This window comes from Cygnus atratus, chromosome 12 (assembly GCF_013377495.2).
Source record: "Cygnus atratus isolate AKBS03 ecotype Queensland, Australia chromosome 12, CAtr_DNAZoo_HiC_assembly, whole genome shotgun sequence".
Lineage (NCBI taxonomy): Eukaryota > Metazoa > Chordata > Aves > Anseriformes > Anatidae > Cygnus > Cygnus atratus.
The window spans coordinates 14,541,841-14,561,790 of NC_066373.1; the positions used below are offsets into that span (position 1 = coordinate 14,541,841).

At 36.9% G+C, this 19,950-nt stretch overlaps 1 protein-coding gene across 2 annotated transcripts in view; it reads right to left on the bottom strand.

Moving 5' to 3' along the window:
- Positions 1 to 451: 451 nt before the first annotated feature.
- The window catches only part of NFATC3 (nuclear factor of activated T cells 3), a 66,559-nt gene continuing 47,060 nt past the window's right edge, over positions 452 to 19,950 (bottom strand). Inside the window, exons 10-11 of one of the 2 annotated variants that reach the window (XM_035543808.2) lie at positions 12,521 to 12,622; positions 452 to 3,961 (exon numbers count right to left, since the gene is read on the bottom strand). In XM_035543808.2, the coding sequence (XP_035399701.1) occupies positions 3,837 to 3,961; positions 12,521 to 12,622 (227 nt within the window). In that variant the 3' untranslated portion in view covers positions 452 to 3,836. The remainder of the gene's footprint in view (positions 3,962 to 12,520; positions 12,623 to 19,950) is intronic. The other variant, XM_035543809.2, reaches the window with a different exon arrangement.

A 19,950-nucleotide genomic window follows, 5' to 3' on the forward strand; every position in this document is an offset into this window, starting at 1 on the left:
GTTAAAAAAAATAATTCAGACTGTAAGAATTTTAAATCTGTTTTTGGAACAGTTTAACTCACCTGTGATAATATCCCTTCAGGGATGGAGATTACTGTTTATAATGCTGTTCCTGAATATTTCCTGGAATAATTTCTGAAAATAATCCTATGACAGCCTAACTGAAACAATCAGCTTTGCAAGCAGGAAATCACCAGTTATTCTGCAAAGTGAAACTGTCACAGCTGCCCATTGCCCACCCACTATGTCCAGGCTCACTGTTCCTGGGGCTAAGCTGAGCCCCACGCACTTACTACATTGGTTCAAACCCATCACTCTTCTAAGGAGGAATATTAAATGTCCCTCATGTTATATGTCATGATGGAGTGCAGCTGTCACCGCTGCATCACAACTAGGGATTTTCTTCCCACCCTGCAGTCAGAAGTGCATTTTAAATAAATGACAACGCGTTTGCGTTCTTTTTATTTATTTCAACACTGATTTAAGAGCCTAAATGCAAGTTCTTCCCTTTTATTTCTGCAAGTAGCACTGCAATCATAACTTACAAAAATGTTTAAAATACAAAATGTACATGAAATTACAATACAAGGCTCTGTAAACATCTAGAACTTAATCTTTATTGTCCCATATTTTTAAATATAAAACTTCAATTTGAATGATTTCCGAACCTCAAGGAATGACATCCATTCTGAGTATCAAAAATAGAGTTTCAAAGCTTTGTATCAGAACAAAACAGTCATGTTCTTTTCATTCTTTGGTTAAAAAGGATGGCAGTTCCACTGACAACATGAAAGTTTCACTACAGAAGTTGAGATTGCTAGTTTATGTTAATTTCAGAAATAAAACTCCCTCCCTCCCTCATGGATTAATTTATTGTCCCATAAGCTTTTGTTTTCAATGTTGATCTTTTCTGACCTTCCTTATAGAAAAGCTACCTCATCATTAAGGCTTTCCTTCAGGACAATCTAAATTAGTAAAAGTTTTGGAAGAGGTCTCAGGAAGAAGAAAGGACTTAAGGGCCAGAAAGTGGATGCCAACAAAATATCAACAGTTGCCGGGTTCTGCTGTTTAATTAAATTTGCATAGTCCAATAGAGATTGTGTGCTTTTTATATCACTAAAATTACACAAGATTAACAGTCTTTACCTACGTTATCACACAAGCTAAAATAAAATTAAGACCCTTGTATTGAAGCTTTTACAAGGCAAATACAAAACTGCTTTAGTATCCAAAGCTATATATTTTTTTAATTTCATTTTTAAATAGGAAAGCATCTCTATGTCTACAGGCATCAAGGTATTTAAAGGCATCAGAAAATTTAGTGCATAGCAACTCTGGATTGTTTGGGCTCCTATATTTTAGGTACAGTATGAATTCCAGCTACTTACTTGGAGAACTTGCAAGGAGAGTCTGTACCAGTAGGATAAAGGAGCATAAATCCCATACAGTATGAAAAGCTTTTAAGTTAGAATTTTCCTACAAACGATGCTTAATGCAAAAGACCCAATAAATGGATGAAAACTGGAACATGCCTTGCCACCAGCACACAGTCTGAAGACAATTACATAGCTTACAGTGTTGTTTTTTTTGTTGTTTTTTTTTTTTTTAAATGTTGAAAACATAAGTAGATGCATTTCTGAGCATGTCAACCCTTTTCTAGGATTTTTAATGTAAATGAGTAGAGGACAGAGTAAAGCACCATCGCTGAGGGACAGTTGTAATACCACACTTTTCAGATTACAGCCATGCCAATCTTTTACTTCAAATCTAAAGATTTGCACCATTGAACAATACATTCACAAAAAGGATGCTTAGATTCCCAGCACGTACACAGTGTCCTTGCGTTGTTTGAAATAACTATGGAGTGTTGAGATAGTAGCTTCAGGCTGCACTCTTAAAAGGAAGCAATTGATAAAGAGTTTAATTTCACCTGCTTAATATATGGACTTTGAAAAAGTACGTGATTCAGCTGTTACAAAGATGCAGTTGTAACTACTTTAATGGTAGAGCTGGGGTGCTGACTTAAATTTAGGAGTACTGGTTTGCCTGCAAAAGGCTGAATGTAAAGTCTTCCCCTGTGATTGTCTGCCAAAATGCAACATCAGGAATCTGAATTTACTCTTAGAGCTATTATAATTCAGTAATGAAGTCCACTTTAAGACTTACATTTTACTGTAATTTTAAGAGCCTAGAATAATGTTCTACAGGACAGAGGCACGTCCTCCATGTGTGTTTAGCTGTTAACATGTCCATAATTGTCTGAACGTTTCAGTGCAACTACGCTTTCAGAATTTCAAAATTGAGTGTATTCTCTTTTCATGGCTTACCCAAATAAGGAACTAAAACTAACATCTTAAATGTACTGAACCTCAGACACTTCTCATCTTATTTGGCTGTGATTGTTGTACCCTGTATTTTCCATATCAGAAAGCTATGTAAACTACCATTTCTTGTGGGGGAGGGAAACATTTGTGACCTAAGCAGGCAGTTTCAGATCCTCTCCTAGGTTTCTAATCATAGAGGCCTGAGACTTTTAATAACCATGTAAACAGATTGCTTAAGATGTATCAGGTTATGTGGCCAAGGGAAATGCATCCTTTGAGCACAGCAGTTTGCTGCTGCCATGAATCTTGTGCATTTCTTTGGTAGCTTCTGCTTTACGCATTTACAATTAAATGTGGGCAAATTATACTACCTAATCGCTAATTCACATGAAATGCCTTTTTAGCAGGCTGAAGTTTATAAACGGTTTAAATTTAAGGAACTGTAATTGTCATCTCCGTAGGGCTTCAAAGTGGCATGGTCAGGCATACAGCACATAAAAGATACAGATGTGATCAAATGATTTATTGCATGGAAAACTTGAATGCCACTGAATTGGTGACTTCAAAACCATATTCTGCAGGGTTAATAGGAACACCTGGATCCTCAGCAAATACTAAAATTTCTCCTGTATCTAACATGGCTTTGATGTTGCTGTTCTTTAATCTAAAACCCTACTTCTCAAATTTGATTACAAATGTAACTTTCTAAGAAAAAGCTATTTCAAGAAGGAGCCTGTGCTAATAAAGTACAGGAAGATTATCCACAAAGTTATAAAAGTTAAATTTTTGGAATGTCATTTCTATCCCAACACTTTCATGATGGAATGGTCTTTTTGCAGCCTATCAAGTAACATTTTAAGTTTATAAACAAGTGCAGATCTATATTTGGCTTTGCTTCCTACGAATCTAAGAAAGAAAACACTACAGTATTTGTATACACAATGGCTTCCATGGCATTGGCTTCAGATGACAGGTATGATCTGCCACTGGAAGATCATATTAAAAAAAAAATAATAATAAAATTAAACAATATAAGCTTAAAGGCTTTCCAAAATGACCAAAAGGTGTTAACAAATCATCAGTTACAAACTATACTATCTCTAAGGGAAAGCAGCACACTGAAGATGTGTATTAAATCTTTTTCCACATTCAGTACTGTGAATATTATAAGAGCAAACTAACATCTCCACACATTTGAAGCACTTACAATATAAAAGTATTCTATTTAAATGCAAAAAGCAAAGCTTGTTTGTAACGTTAAAACAGTTTAAGTATCTGGTGTAGATTCCACATGTCCATTTTAAGAAGTCTCTTTACAGCATCTGAGGAACTATAAATGCTCTGTCTCTACATCAAAAACGTAACCCACTAAGAGGGCTTTGCAAGGATCCACTGTTCCAGTTCATAAAGGCCACAGAGTTGGAAGCACAGTAAGTCTAAAGAGGAAGAGGATGAAGAAGTATTCAGAGAGACTGTGAAGTTTTCATGGATGTCGAGTTGTAAGCTTATCTGTTACTGGATTCCGTCAGATATTCTCGTCTCCAGAGATCCAGGGCATGTACGTGGAGACTGGGTGGCCACCGTTGTTCCATGTGACACTGAGATCTGTGACATATCTCTTCCTATGATCTCATTTACTACAAAAAAAAAGAAAAGAGAAGTGGCTGTTTTTATGCTTTCCAAAATGCTGAACTCATCAATCCATCTCTTTTAAATCAAAATATTGCAGTGCTAAGCCTTGGTGCAGTTAAGTAGCAGAGGATGAATGAGAGAACTTCAGTAACAGTTAAACAAGAAGAAAAAGCCCCAGCTTCTCGTATTACACTCTGTACTTACCATAAACATGTCAGAAAATCTCTAAAACTTCTGAAGAAAATAAGCAAATGCATATTCATGAAAACAAGGTCACCATCAGCCACAGCATAGGTCAGTTCAGTACAAATTTCCCCACAGAAGTCTGAGATCAAAAGTGTTACAGGCAAAATAAATAACTCCAGGCTCTCTCAAGCTACTTACAGAACTTCCTCAGAACTTGGATTTGGGTTAATAGAATGTGTTTTGTTTTGTTTTTAAATACTACATACCTATTTAATTGGCCAGTCTTCTTAATCTTATTCAGTATTCTTATTCAGTATTCTTATGTTTCTAACACTTCAGTAACAAAATCTTCCTTAGTCATCAGTCAGCTTTTCTACAGTAAAGAATTAAGATCGACTAATATGCAGATCAATTCTGTGTGTGTGTGTCACAGTACGTGTGGAGTATCTCTTATTCAGCAAGATTTTGAATATGCCAAATGACAGCAGTAGAAGAAAAGCCCCTGTTGTGAATTTGTTTGGATGTTCTATAAGCATGCACAGAATGGGATCCTTTTGTTGAATAAGGACCACTCCTCGTGTAACTAAGAGACTGTTCTTTTGCTAGTAAATTGCTTTTATTAAAAAGCTTAACATATTGTGAATGCTCTGCAGTATGTAGAATGTGTACAAAATCCAGCTCCTGTAGACAGGCTCTGTCTGTGTGCTTTACGCAGGAAAGCTTTAAGAACACCTTATGTCTTGTACCCATATGTAATCATGGAGGAGGTGTTTGTTATCTAACAGTCGATCAATGACAATGGTATTCTCTTGCATGAGTGCAAAGACAGTTTGTTTAAAAATACACACTATGGTAGCCTAAAGGTTAAAATAGTCCAGATGACCTATGTACTAACAAATTCCCTTGAGCACTGCAAGACTGCAATTTGCTAAGCTTAAAAAAAATTTTGTTCAAAGAACTTTAACTGGCTCTATGCCACTGAAAATTGTGTGACTGCAGGTAGGATGCTTTTCCAAATATTTTTTATTTTATCAAAATAATGCATAAGTAAACAGCTGTAAAAAAAAAAAACAAGATACTTTTTTTTTTCTTTTTTTTTTTTCCTAAGCAAAATTCAGATTTTTGCCTAAGTACTGTGCTCCCTCAGTTTCTGTCAGGGTACTCACTGGCTTGCTCTGTGGGACCCCTAACAATTATCTGCTGCATGCTGCTGAACAGGTTGCTTTGTGCAAATCCAGCACTGCAGCTATTCAGTACTATTAAAACTTTGATGAGTGGTACAATAAAAAGCAACATAGCTAAATCCCGTTTTTGTTTTGAAAGTATTAGACTCTTACTTCCTTTACGTTTTGATAGATTTTAGATATATATATCTGTAGTAGGCAACAGCACATCAAACTGGTCTATACTGTTCAACATTTTGTAGTTCCCATATGCAAAGGTGTTTACTAAGTGAATAGCACATTGCCATGTGGCATTACGTTTTCCTTAAATCCCATTGTATCATGAAAACAATAGCTGGTCATGTGATGTTTTATCTGCCAATGTTCTGCATAATTCATTAGGTAGAGTATTAAAGTTACAGGTTAGTTTGTAGTGGGTTTTTGTTTTGTTTTTAATCTCAGTGTGGTATCTCTGTTACACTTGCTATTTTGGTGTTACAGAACCTTTTTTTTTGGCAACATTTTTAGCCTGTGACCAACAGAGATTTATCTGCAGGCAACAAATGGCCAGGGGAAGCACACTCCAGAAGTCTGTAGGTTGCTTTACGTTAAGTACAGATGATGGCAGAAATGCTTCAAAGAAAGTGCAGACTGCAGAAGTCAGCAGCCAAGATCAAAGTGCGCTAACCCACAGCACGGCAGCCTGGCTGCTGGGTTGGAGACATGGGGACAAGGCTGTTCCATGAGTCCTCTGATAATGTGCTTGTAAGGGGACAGCGGGGAGCCCCGATCCAGTGTAGGAAAACCCTACCATTGCAAAGAAGTCATGTTGAATCAGGCAGCCTTGAAGCCCTTTGGGGTAGCTCAGGAAGAGATGTACCACCCAGCTTTAAGGCAGCGATTAATGAGATGCCAGGACATATCAAAATTGGGATACATTTGGCTTTCTGTGAAGGACAGCCTGTATTTACCAGCATTATCAAAATTAACTTCTGTCTGACAGTGCGATGGTAGAAATTAAGAAAGTTTAAAACGTAAATCGTGTAATTGGTAAGAAGAGTAAAAGACTGCAGAGAAATATATGAGACAATGTAAAAATCATAGGGTGCTTTCCCCTTTGTATTCATTTGTGATTGAGAAAATTAATATTAAAGACTAAATTAGAAATCCACAAGTTAGGATTTGAATGTGTGACCTTCCTCCATACAGGGTCAATATTACCATAGAACATTTACTGCTCTGTGATTGAAACTGAAGGCTTAATTCAGGAACATAAACACAGATTTTCTGTAATGTTGGCTCATTCTTACATGACAAATTGGGAAAGGAAGTCTAGTTCAACAGTCTGAGACTGGCCAGAGCTCAGGGTATGCTGACAGGGCTTTATAACAGAAAGAAAACTTCTTTTCTATACTTGTGGCAAAATGCTTTATCTCACCTTTTCTATTTTCAACTATGGGCTGTAGGGGTCATGCTGTTCTTGAAATATGGCTAGAAAGATTTCATATACCTTTTACTTAACTGCAAAAGCTATTCAATCAGCAAACAGAAGCCGGGAAACCAAGATATATTATTCTTTTTAAATACATGCACACATTTTTTCATAAAATTTCCTTTCTTCCTTCAACGTAAGTTTACTGGGGAAGTCTGCAAAGCCTGCTCAGGATTGAGCAATACTGATCTTGGGTATGCTGTTAAGGTTCTATGGTATGGCAGGTTTATTCCTGTAGTGTAGCTTATAGTTCTGTTCCCTTTTTGAGGTGAGCCAATTTCCTGAGTCCTAAGATGGAAGGGAATAGGACTGTGACTTTTTCAACTTACTACTTGTGTTGTTTTTTTTTTTTTTTTTTTGAATTTCCATACTAAAACTCTTGCCGGTTTGGTATGTTTATGCCAGGTGATTTGACTACTAATCCCACACCCCAGACCTCTACTTCCAAAAGAATCAGAGATATTTTACATACAAATAATTAGAGATCTAGCCAGTATTTAGTACTCGGTACTGATGACCTAAACTTGTTTTTAGATGATCAATGTCAATTGCATGGGTAACATCAAAAGTGTTATCAGATGATTTATGTGCTAACAATTGAGGTTGCTTATCTTTTAATAATGACTAGATCAGATCAAAAATGAGAGCAGTGGCACACACTACAATCTGTGTAGAAATATGACAAGTTCTTCCACTACAAAAGCAGTAACTGCATTCTGAAAGCTTGACTGTCAAATATGGCGAGGATCAAAATGCAAAACAGGTATTTTAAATCAAGCTGTTAAATGGAAATTATTTTAATAACTTTCCAGGGTCTATTTTATTCACTTCTTTAGCAGTTATCCCAGACTTCAGAATTTTAGCTGTTACTTTATTTGCAATAATTTTATCCTTTTCTTTCCCACTATCTATACATAGTTTAAACTGGCTGGCAGATTTATACCGATAGTTAAAAATAGATGGTGCAGAACTGAATTTAGCATGGTGAGAAAAAACCTTCTGCTACAGGCCGATTAGATTGGACCTGTAAATACTGATAAGATTGTAATGTATTGCAAAGGTTCCCCACTTCCGGCTCCCTGTGCTGCATCTAAAAAGTTTGAAAGTCATCTGGAGGCTCAGCCCCCATAACCTTTAAAAAAAAATAAGCAGCATGCTAACACTCATACCAGTGGAACAGAGTAGAAGATAACCAGCTCTGACTTTGGGGTTTGCTGTCAAGCTTGTAAAATAAGAGCAACCACACATTCTGTTTTCCCAGTTTGTTCCCACTGTTTTGATTTCACAGTGTTCTGTTTGCTTTTTTAAGTCCCTGCTGACTACACACAGGAAAGACAGCTGAGCCACTGAGCTTGATATAAAAACCAGACCACAACTCTTTGGAAGCTCCTTCCCTGCTCCCCGCTTGCCACCCCCTTAACTTTTAGTCAGAGGACTTCGTCTCTTGCTCCCTGAAGACTTACACTGGGACAGCTGATAAAGCTATTGTTCCAGCTGCTAGCTGCATGAACAGCCAGACTGTTCGTGAAGATTCCTTAAACTGTTGCAATTCGCAATCCAGAGTTTTAAAATATACTAGAATTGGGTCAAACAGCTCAGCCATTTGTGCTGTGAGTGACACACACAGCTATGAATTGTAATCTTGTCAGCTGTTCCAATGGAGATGTGTCCTGTGTCCCGTATGGACCAACTTCCTGGGAGAAATTCTCACCTACGAAGAGTTATCTGCAGTAGCTGCTTTGAACAGAACAGGGTTCTTGTGTTATGAAACATCACATCATAAGAGCTGGTGACTTCTAAAAATAGGTTGTTTTCTGATAAATAAATAACAACAAAAAAAAACAGCTTTAAGAATTTGCAGTAACAAGTTCTAAAAAGGAACTGATGCTTTGATTTATTTGTATGGTCTGTTTTTTCCTCCTGTTTTATTTGTTTCATCAATTCTACAATGTCACCTTTTCAGTGTGAGACTGAGCCACAATTTGTGAGTCATCTTGCATACTTGTACCATCTTACTACATATTTCATATTGGAATAAAAGCACACTTAAATGTAGTGTAAACTCTGAGATAGGTGTTTGAAGTTCTAACATCAGAAGTGAGGGTGTTTTCTTTTTCAATGAAATGTCAATCCAGAACTAGCATCCTCCTAATTTGGTCTATACCTCATTTCCCCAGTTTCTGTGAATGCTAAGAGCCACATATTTTGTACAGGAACACAGAAAAACATAAGTCATTCCTGAACCCTAAAGGACATTCCAGTAATAATGAAGTGACCTCCTTTACCTTGCAGGAAGCTGGTAATCTATAATCAGCATGGTAATCTACTATCAGTCCTTTCTACAGGTCTCTGTAATAAGCACTTGCCATTTTAGGTTTTCATAGGTCAAAAATACTGCCTGAAAACCTCTAAGGAGGACTATCAGGAAACCAGTTCACATCACAAACTAGGTATGTAATGAGCAATAACAGAGACAGAGAGAAAAGTAGGGAAAAAAACATCATGACGCTTCTACCAGGCTTCAAAACGTGCTTGGCCGAGGGAATTCCTAAGACAGTATCTTTTGTGCTGAACAGTCCAATCCGGATTTTTCTCACAGGGGTCTTTTGGGTCTGTGCAAAATTCTGGCATCTGCAACACTGTGAGGCAGTAAGTTCCAAAGGTTAACTACATGTAGCCATATCAGTGGTTTTTATTTGTATCGGTCCATTATTTCACTTGCTGGACACTTTTTTCATTTGCTTTCCCAGTAAGTTTTTTTTGTTTGTTAGCTTTTCCAAGCTACCCATTCATTTTTAACATCTTCCCAACATTCATTTTCCTGGCTGGAGAGAGCTAGCTGATTCAATGGAACTTCTGTTCCAAATCTTTGAGCTTGCTGATTGACCTTAAACAAAACAGCACCTAATTCTTTTGTGAGCTCAGGGAGGAGAGAAGGGGACCATAACTGACATGTGAGCACACACCCTATCTATGTAGTAGTATTTGTTCTCTGCTGGTTTCATACTCATTCCTGGCATTTACTCACCCCTTTAAAACAACCAAATTTTCATAGAATTGTCCATTTTAGATTTAAGACTGCTTTAAATAAAAATAGTCCAGAGAGCTTGTCACTGTGTATATGGAAATAGGGCAGTGTTTTTTTTTCTGTTTCCTCCTCCCCTTACCATAATTTCCACTACTTTAAGTAACATTGATTTTCTTTAATCACGAGGTTTTCCTGTAGATATTTTCAGCCAGTTTTTGTTTTTCACTATTCTGAATAGCTCAGCAGCAGCAGTGTGACATTTATCAGCTTCCAGTCCTCTGGCTCCAAATCAGGTTAAGTGGGAGGTTATACGTTGTGGTTAATAGTTCAACTGGTGCTTACTCTTCCATAACTGTTGTATGGCGTTTCATCTGGTTGCAGTGAATTGTCACTGTCTGTTTTATCTATTTGTTGCGAAACCCTTGTTCTGATACATCACCTTGAGACTGATCCTGCGTTAAGTCCCTCTTTCAAAGGACTTTGGCATAAGAATCACAAGTTTCTTGGCTGTGAACATCAACACGAAATATTTTCTAAGGTTGTTGATGGTTATCTACTTTAAACCGAATTCCTGATTTGTCATCTGTTGGTCAGGTTTCAAGTTTAGCCTAACAATTTTCATGTTCTTTTCTGTTTTTGGTATTTGGAAACAGCTTCTAGACTCTCTAACCGGTAATTGTACGCTTAGTCTGAACCTTTGCAAGTAGTTTGCAGACCACTTGCAACTATTTTACCCTTTTGACCATCTATTTTTTTCTTAAGTTTTACTGTTTTCCTGCAGTTCCCCTTTCAAAGGGCTACTGAAGTTTGTTGCAGCCTGTAATGCTGAAATTGTGACAAAATGAGCTAGTTAAAAAAATATATTTCTTCCTGTACACTACTTGGGACCAAATAAAGAGATGTTTCCCCTTGTGGGTTCCTCTCATGACTTAGCGCTCCATGAAGCACTTGTCACACTTACCCATTCTATAAAGGATGACTCAGGTATTCCATTCGTGTGTTTCCTGCCTTTGCACATTGTCTGATCTCCTGCAGCACGCTACAGTTACGGTTGCTGTCCTGTTCAGTGGAGTAATTCAGAAGCTATACTCTTAATTTAAGCCTGGCATCCATCCTAGTGATTGATACAGTTCTTTTGTCTGATTTGACACTAAGCATTCTTTAAGATGCAGAACCATTCTTCTGGCTTTCCTGTGTAAATATTAGTTTACGTTACAGGATTAGCATCTCACTGATTAGCTTTCTTAGATGAAATACCTATTACTTTAATTAAAAAAATGTCATGTTTCCCGATCGTGTTTCTCAGATGCTAGCATTCGTGAATAAGTGTGTTCCTCTCTGGGTCTGGTTTTCCATTTGTGTGCCCTTTCAGAAGCGTCTTATTTTACATCTTGTAATTCTACCTTTGGGTTTTGCCAACCTCTGTCTCACCATTTACTTGACAAGACTGATACATGCTTTTTTTTGTTATTATTATTATTCCATTGAGTCCATCATTCAAGAACTTCAACAATCATTTTGTACCTACTAGATCCTGAATTGCACACGGAATAGTCTAGAACACAGAAATAATCTAAGCCAGAGCTGGTATTTTACTAATCAGTTTGCCGTTTCAAGATGTTGAAATGTCAACTCAGCGTAGGGAGTCTTTTCGCAAGTTTTGCCATTCTGAAGTGTAGCTACTTACCTTACTGATCACATTCTGATGATTTAAGTAAAGCAGGACTAAGTCAGTTTTTGAAAGATGGTAAAAGACCAGTGGTGTGATTTATTTTAAATTAGTTATGTGAGCAAATCTAAGGTAAGTCTACACACTAATCGTGTAAGAGCTTTATTAAGGCTGTAACAGAGCTAGGTTACTTTAGTGTTAACAACTCTAAATTGAATGTACACTTACACATATTCCCCTTTAAAAATCTACAGGGAAAGTAAAACATGTTACATATATATGAGTGTATGTACATGACTGTGTGTCCATTTATTTATATATATGGAATATATATGTAAAGGGACAGGACAGTTCTTTGGCATTTTAGGCATGTTTGTAGTAAAGTGAAAAACACTTAAGAAAAATGACTACAAATACAAACACGTCCAATATACCACTTGTCAATTTCTAACATTACTACTTAAAAGAGCCACGGTGCATAATTACCTTGCTTATACGTAAGACAAAGAAGCTGAAAGCACCTTCAAGCAAATCCAGATGAACTTTCCCAATTATATAGTACACATTCAACTAGAACTCTATTTATGAAACCCATATTTCTGATACTTAGACTGGTAGTGTATGCCACTGCGTTCCATTTATTTAAATTGACATTGCTGTATCTTTTTTTAAAAAAGGAGAAACATCCTAAGTTTCTCAGAATTAACTGATCTGGCCATTCTACAACCTTGGCTGTATTTAAGATTTTCATATCCTCTTCTGTTATTGTACTAGATTCTACAGCACTCAGGAAGTTCTGTGGCAGCTATATATACTTCAGGTGGAGGCTTTTACTGAGTGAGTGTACACCTGGTTCACAACTTCTGAAGTTTCCAACTATTTCAGAATACACAGGTGTCCAATTATAGCAATACTTAAGTACTATATAGTGCTTTTCACTTATATATGTTAGGACTATTAAAATACCTTCCCCTCTCCTTTGTGCTCCAATTTTAAACATTGAAGCATTTCCGTAAGCAGACTCACCCTCTAGATTTTCCACATACGAGTTGGACATGAGTGCTGAATGTTGAGTCCATTTCTCTGTTGAACCTGATGGCTGGTATTCCAGGTCAGAGATAAAACTGTCTGTGTCAGAGAAGAAGACAGACATAACTACTGACTGGACTAAACCAAGAAGTTACAGTTCACTCAACCAGGAAGTGACTTTCAGTTTTCTTTTAACAGCACTAACTTTAAATACCCAGTTTCATTCACAACTACTACATACGTCGACATAACTATTTATAAATTGTCAGAGTGTCTATTAGAAACAGTATCACTTATCTTATATATTTAATTAGTTTTCAATTTGTAGCCAGAGCCATAAAGGTAATGGTTAATATTTCTGGATGTCTACCTACTTGTATAATTGTGAACTTTATGCTACATAAATTTCATTTAGAATTTGTGTTGGTTTAGAACATTCCTCTTTCAGTTTTCTCAACCTGCTTTACTTAATGCAGTCAAATTAAAAGTGCTTATACCTCCTGACATCACCTCCACTGAACATGGTAGGCATGGTAGTGCTAGTAAATAAGACCTTTATTTTTATTATTCTTATCCTTTAAACAATGGAAACAGTTCCTGTAAACAGCTGTTAGCTTCCCCTTACTTGTCAGACTATCTGAATATTTTGCCCAAGGTACTGCTCTTCAGTCAGTAAGGCCACACAGTTTGCAATGTGGGAAAACAAAGCATTATCTTGGTGTAGGTGGCTCTGTCAGAGGCACTGTGAGAGATCAAGGAGGAAGAGAACGGTACTTCACTGAACTGTTCCTGGGGGGAAAATGAATGTAGAATGGTGTATTTATTAATTTAACCAACAAGAGTGTATTTATGCAGCTGTGATTAGTGACTAGGCAGAACTTACACCTGGATACCTTTTTTTTCTTTTCTGTCTAAGATGGAGCCACACATTTTTGTAAATGGGCCTTTAATACAATTAATGAAACTGCTATGAAAACTGGCTAAACTGTGCCTTCTGGATAGAGCCACACATCTGTTTTGCCAGCATGATTTCTAAGCAGTGCTCAGGGAGGACTCCAGGGAGAATGAAGAAGTTTATTCTCACTCCCTCCTGAAATTCAAGCAGTTCGAATTACTTCTTTGGATGACTTCTCAAGCTTAATTGTTTAAAGCATAAAGTTGCATGTATTTAAACAGGAAGTGGAAGGCATTAGTTGTTTCAAAGAAATACCCACTGCCATTTTGAAGGAAAGGAGCAGATGAAGGACAAACTCTTGAGAAAACCTCACTCTTCATTAGTTCATCTCAAATAATTGGAGATTAAGAAAAGAGCGTTTTCTCACCAGCTGGTAGAACCAGCAGGAAAGTGACATTTAAATACACATTGAATCCAGGGAGACAGGCAGAAAACTACCTGGGGATGAAACAAATGAACTTTTTCACAGTGTTCTTTAAAGCTCAGGCTTTCAAAGAGGCAGACAACAATCACAGTGAGAGCCTCCAAAGCGAACAGTGGAATTAATTACTCCTTTTAAGCAACATTGTCTGCATCATGTCAGCATCGTTTATACAGTAAGGATTATCTGTCACTCTAGCAGAGAAATATGATTAAATTTTTCCCAATTAATTTCATACATAGAGGGACTCTGAGTTATTTGAGTTACAAAGCTGGTGACAGTATTGAATTTTCACTCTTACAAATTCCTGACGCTGTATGTTGTATGTAGTATGTGTAACAGGTCTCCTGCCAGCACCTGCTGGAATGAAGCATGCATGTGCCTTGGGCACAATACTTGTTGTTTGTGAAACGTGGTAAATAAAGCAACAGCCTTTATAAGTGTGTAATACAGTGTAAGGGTTTTGTGCCATGAGCAGTGAAGTAGGATAGAACTTGAGGTACCAAATAACCATACACTGAAAATACCTTTCTACCTTATCATTTCATAAACAGCTGAGAAAAGTTTTTTACCGCTTCCATTAGCTGCACCAGACTTGGGTCAGAGGTGTAAGGCAATGAAAAATTGTAGTTCTGTTATGGCTCCAGGCAGACCAAAAAGCTAATGGAGTTCTACGATTTGGTTTTCAGGATCTCTTCAAGTAACTTAGGTTTTTTGTTTTGTTTTAGCACTACCTGATTAAAAGCCTGTATATCCTTTACTGCTATGAGCTGAGTAAGACGTGGGCAGCCAGACTTAAACTGGAAGATTTGCTGTTTCTAGAACAGTGGATCCCCCAAACTATACTAGAATGCACATTGTTTGTGGTGCTGGTACAGCCAGAGTAGGGTTTTCATGTTCTTTGCAAAAGGCAGTTTGATGTAAGTGTCTGGCAGGTTGTACCAACAGTCGAGGCTTGGTGGTATTCCTGCATCCAGCTAGGAACTTGTGTTTTGGATCATAGTAGACTGAATTATTGTATTTACAGATGTAACGAGGATCACTAAACCTCAAAGAACATTAGGGACAGATTGCAGCACATGCTTCCTTGGATATAGGCCTTCTTTTGTCAACTCTGGATTGAGTTCTATCAGCTGCATTTATGTTGAGAAGCCCTGCAACTACGTCACAGTTAGCACCGCATACTTAGCCTGGTTTTTGACTCCACAGACCCAGCAAGTAGTACAGTGTCAACTTTCCTGTTTAAAAAAAAAAAAAAAAGGGCAGCAGCTGCCAGGCTATAATTAACCCTCAGTCTTCTCTGCTGTGGAGCAGCCAGCTGTGACTCTAGGGGTTGATGATCAAAAATAGGCAAATGGAAGGCCATGTTTGCAATGGCAAACTCTCAAGGACATGATGAGTGACCTTGCAACTTACTACTTCAAGCCATAAGACGTACTTACTTTAGAAGTTTTGGGTTTTACACCAACTTTACTAAAAATTACTTTTTATTTTTTAAAAAACCAAACTAATAAGGACGTATGAAATGTTAGGAGGAGTATAGTTTTCATGGGCACATAATGTTTATAGCTAATATAGACAGTGTGTGGGTGCTGCAGAGTCATGGCACAAGCTGTAAGTTATTCTGTACAGTAACAAAAATCTGTCCATGTCATGGTTATGATGTCACACTCTGCATTTATATATTGTAGTGAAGCCAACTCATGTAAGTCACATCACTACCCTTTCTGTCAAGCACGAAAATACATGAATTTAAACACAGTTTAACATAGTAAGCATTAGGCGTGAATCCTGGAGCTGGAGGCCACATGCTGGGCTGTGGAAAGCAGTGCAGAAGTGTCTAAGCGTATTTTTTGCCAGTGTTGCAATGACATGCCTAACTCCCTTCAGCTCTGCTCCTAGTGGTAGTATCTGCACCATGATGTAGACATAACAGTTGCATTTCCAAAATAAGTTTCTAACCTGTCCTAATTCTTAAGTGGGAATCTTTTTGTGGTGGTACAACTAGGTGTATTTAATTGGAAATAGATATGAGGTGTTCTGCAGCTCTCAGAGACAAACAGGAGGATTCATACATTAGCTGGTCACAGAGATCTCAGGAATTATGCAAAGTTCTTAATACATCAGCAGTCTGTAACTGATCTTCTCAAAAGATGCCTTCCCGGCCTCAATTTTATGAACGACTCCACTAGAAGATATGGCCATAACATCCTTTAACTGCTGACAACCCTGGATGATAACATCCTTTTCACTTTTATATTACTATTCCAACCTCATCCCTTGAATCTACTGCCTAGAGTCTGGACTGTTCTCTATTTTATTCATAACACCCAATCCTAAAAGCAGAGTGCCATTATTGTCCAATACATGTCAGGTTTTGCCTTATAACCTTACTCAACCTCAAGATGTCACTGCAGGAGCCCATAAAGCTTATGAGAAGAGTAAGAATTGTATACTGCTTTTTATTGCAAAGCCTGTTTACTTGATAATGTATACTTAATAAACAGAATACTAAGAAAGATGGGAGTTTAAACACAACCTTACTAAACAATCCAAGCAGTGCCATTTTCTGAATGCCTTTTAGAATCAGGAATATTCTGAGTTCAGTGTACAATGCAGGCTGGAGTTCTTGCTACAGAAATCCATGCCATGTATGTCGCAAGATGCACCATTTTGTTCTGGCATATAATATTAGTGTCTGTTGACCTTCAATGCTTTGCTTGGCAAGAAGCTGTCTTAATTAAGAACAACCTATTAATTGTGAATTTTAAATACATAGAAATAGAAAATACAGTCATTCTCCAAAAACTTTATTAGTTACTGCTAATAGGATACGAGTAGTGATGCTAAGTTAAAAGATGAAGCTTAAGTAAAAAGATGCCTGTAAAGATCCACAGATTTTCTAGTAAAGATCTGAATAATTTCTGAGCTTCCAAGCAAAAGAACTTATCCTCTGAAGAGTTATCACAGAACTATTAAAATGAATGAATGCAAGTGGCTTAGAATTCTACGTGGAATATGCCTGACAAAGCAGACTTATTGCTTTATGTACACAGAACTGTTAGAGGATTTCTAGTTATGATTTATAATAAATCCACATACTGAATTTTCTAATCTCTGGCTTTATGTAATGGAGATGCAACGAGTAACAAAATGTAAGAGGATTAGCAGAAGGTCATCCTGATTTGCTGAATATAGCCTAACATAATACCTTGAAAGTGGTTAAATACAGAAATCTCATCACTTTAGAAAGCCGTGAAATCCAAGGTAAACTCACACCTAAACTGCAAAAAAAACACAAGAGCTTAAGTTTTAGATCAATAGTATTAGAATAGCTTTAAATTTAAAACTTGACAGTGGGATAGGCAAACCGCCACACTAGGAGCACTTCTTAAAAACAGTGAAAAAAATTAACAGGGCCTCATCATACGGCGAGACGGAGCCTAACTGACTTACTTTTTTCAAGTCGGGAAGGAATGGGACCTTCACTAGATGAGTACACAACATAGCATGGTATGGATGATGGATACAGGAAGTGACCGGCTGCCTGGTTGTCATGTTAGCCTTCTTATTTACACCTGCATGCGGCCCTAAATATTCTGCTATCTGTATGGGGAACAGTTAGCCTGGGGAGATGTACAGAAGACAGACTTGGTGAAAGCAGTTAAGGGAAAAAGGAGGTCCAACATGGGAGAGACTAGGGGAGGAGGAAGAGAAAGGGATGGGACAAATAAAGAGTAGGAACCTGCTTTTATGCAGTTCCAGTCCAAAAGTTTCTCCACCTGTGCAAATTGACTATTGGAAAGTCCTATGCAGAAAAAGTACTGGTTTTCAGAACGTCTTTTAAGTGGTAGCATACACTACAAATTACTTTGAATATGTGTTACGTTTCAAACATTTTCTGTAATGTAATTCTAATTTCATATCTAGATGCCCTTATGCACTTTGATTTTTTGTTTCTTTAAGTGGGGGGAGGAAGGATTGTGGGGAAGAGGAGTGATGCTATACACACAAGCAAATGCAAGGAAGTGATCAGAAAAGGCTAAAACATCAATTAGATCCTGTTCAAAAATGAGGAAAAAAACTACCCAAGTTTCAGTAGAAGAAAAAATGAAATTCTGTGTAATTTCTGCAGATGTACAAGTAAAGGATCTACCTTTAAATTCTGCAATCTTTTGTCACTCATAATCCAAACAGAGCCCGACTTGCACTACTACATATTGGGCAAGGGAATAAAACAGGATTTTAAAAGCCACTCCATTCTGGTCATTGCCAAGCATATTTGACTTTGCAGAAACTGTAAATGGCGAATCCAGATAGGTTACACCTTCCAGTAGATGCTGGATCAAGACTAATCCAGATGCTCTTGGTTTGAGTGCTGATGAAGCAGCGTTGTAGTTCTACATTAAGTTTCAGATTTGAGGGGAGCAGAGTCAGGATTTGAAGAAAAAGCCTGAATGTTGGCTAAAGAGGTACTGAAATCCACTTTTGGGCGTCTTGTTTAACGGAACTGATATAACTACTAGCTACTTTTTTATTATTTTTTTTAATAATCATACTCTGTCTAGCTAAGCTTAGTAATTAGAAGTAGCACTTCTGTACTGCACTTGAATTTTTGTTCAAATATTTTCTTGGCAAATAAAGTATCTACTATGTTGATTTTGAAATCCTGCACACTACTAAAAGAAAGAAGATTATTTACGGTATCAGGGTGTTGTTTTCTGTTTTAACCTCCTGACTTAAATATTATTCAACATTTAACAACTCTAATCCAGATGTGATTTAAAAAAATTTAATTGGCTTTCCCTTACTATTATTTTGAGAGCAGTTTATTTGCCTTAAATTGGTCACCTTTAGAAACCTGTTTTCCAGCTAAATATAGCTTTCAGGTTTGATAAATTACTTGGGAGAACATACCATATCAATATTTATCTACGTATGCATTTGTGTTTGGATTTTTCTTCATAGTTCTTATAACATTAGAGTAATTCATTCGCAATTTGTGTCTAGCTCTATCTGCATGGAAACTAAAATTCAATTATAAACAAAAGCAAATTTTTCAAATTATTTTATAAACCACAGTAATATATTAGATACATTACAAAAAGAGTGTTCCTGTCTAAACATGTTTTCTACTTTAAAACTGATTAAGCGGAGGAAGTATTTATTCATGTTGAGAGTATTGAGCAGCTTGTGTCTTTGCACTATACACTTCAAGATTTTTCAGACAGCAGCTTTCAGGCTAGACATCTAATTTAAATTTGGAGGTTGGAAATAAAAAATAAAATAAAAGCAAGTTTTTCTGTTTCTTTGAATCCTAACACTGAATGAATTAATCACTGTATGGCAGTAATATTAAACTGAAATGAATGTAAGCTCAGTGCCTATAAATGTATAGCTGCTGCCAAGTACTTGTTTAGTATTAAAACCAAGTTCTGTTTCCATATAGGAAGTGTATCATTTAATCACCAGTTATCAGAGCTTTAAAATTCTCTAACCAGCATTATTTAAGAAGTAATAATTATTAAAGCTGTGGTCACTTGAATCGTCTAAAGTATTAGCAAGTGGTCACCCTTTTATAGTGCATCTCTTTCAGCTTTTCCTGTGATTCAAAGTATAAAATACGTTTGTCAGCACAGAAACAACCCAGTAATTTCATTATATATATAAATAGATTATATTATTATACGCTTCATTATAGATATTTATATTTCTAAAAGCAGCTAGTATTTATGCTATAGGAAAAAAGAAAAAAATCTCTCTCTCTTCTTTGCTGTGCATTCCTTCTAACTCCCAAACAGGTACAGACAAGCTGCTGAATCGCTCATAAATGCGAAACACTTCTGCTTAGGTTGTGTTAAATTTAACTATAGTATTTAGTTTTTAGGGTTTAATTTTTTATTCCTGTATCTTTCTGGTGGGTGTGAAGGGAAGCAGGATGAGAAAAAGACAGGTTCTACCATGACACTTTTTTTGAAACTTTAAGATTTCTTTCTCACTCCTAAAGCATAGAAGTAGATATATATTTCTTTTTCTAGGCATTCTGTTTCA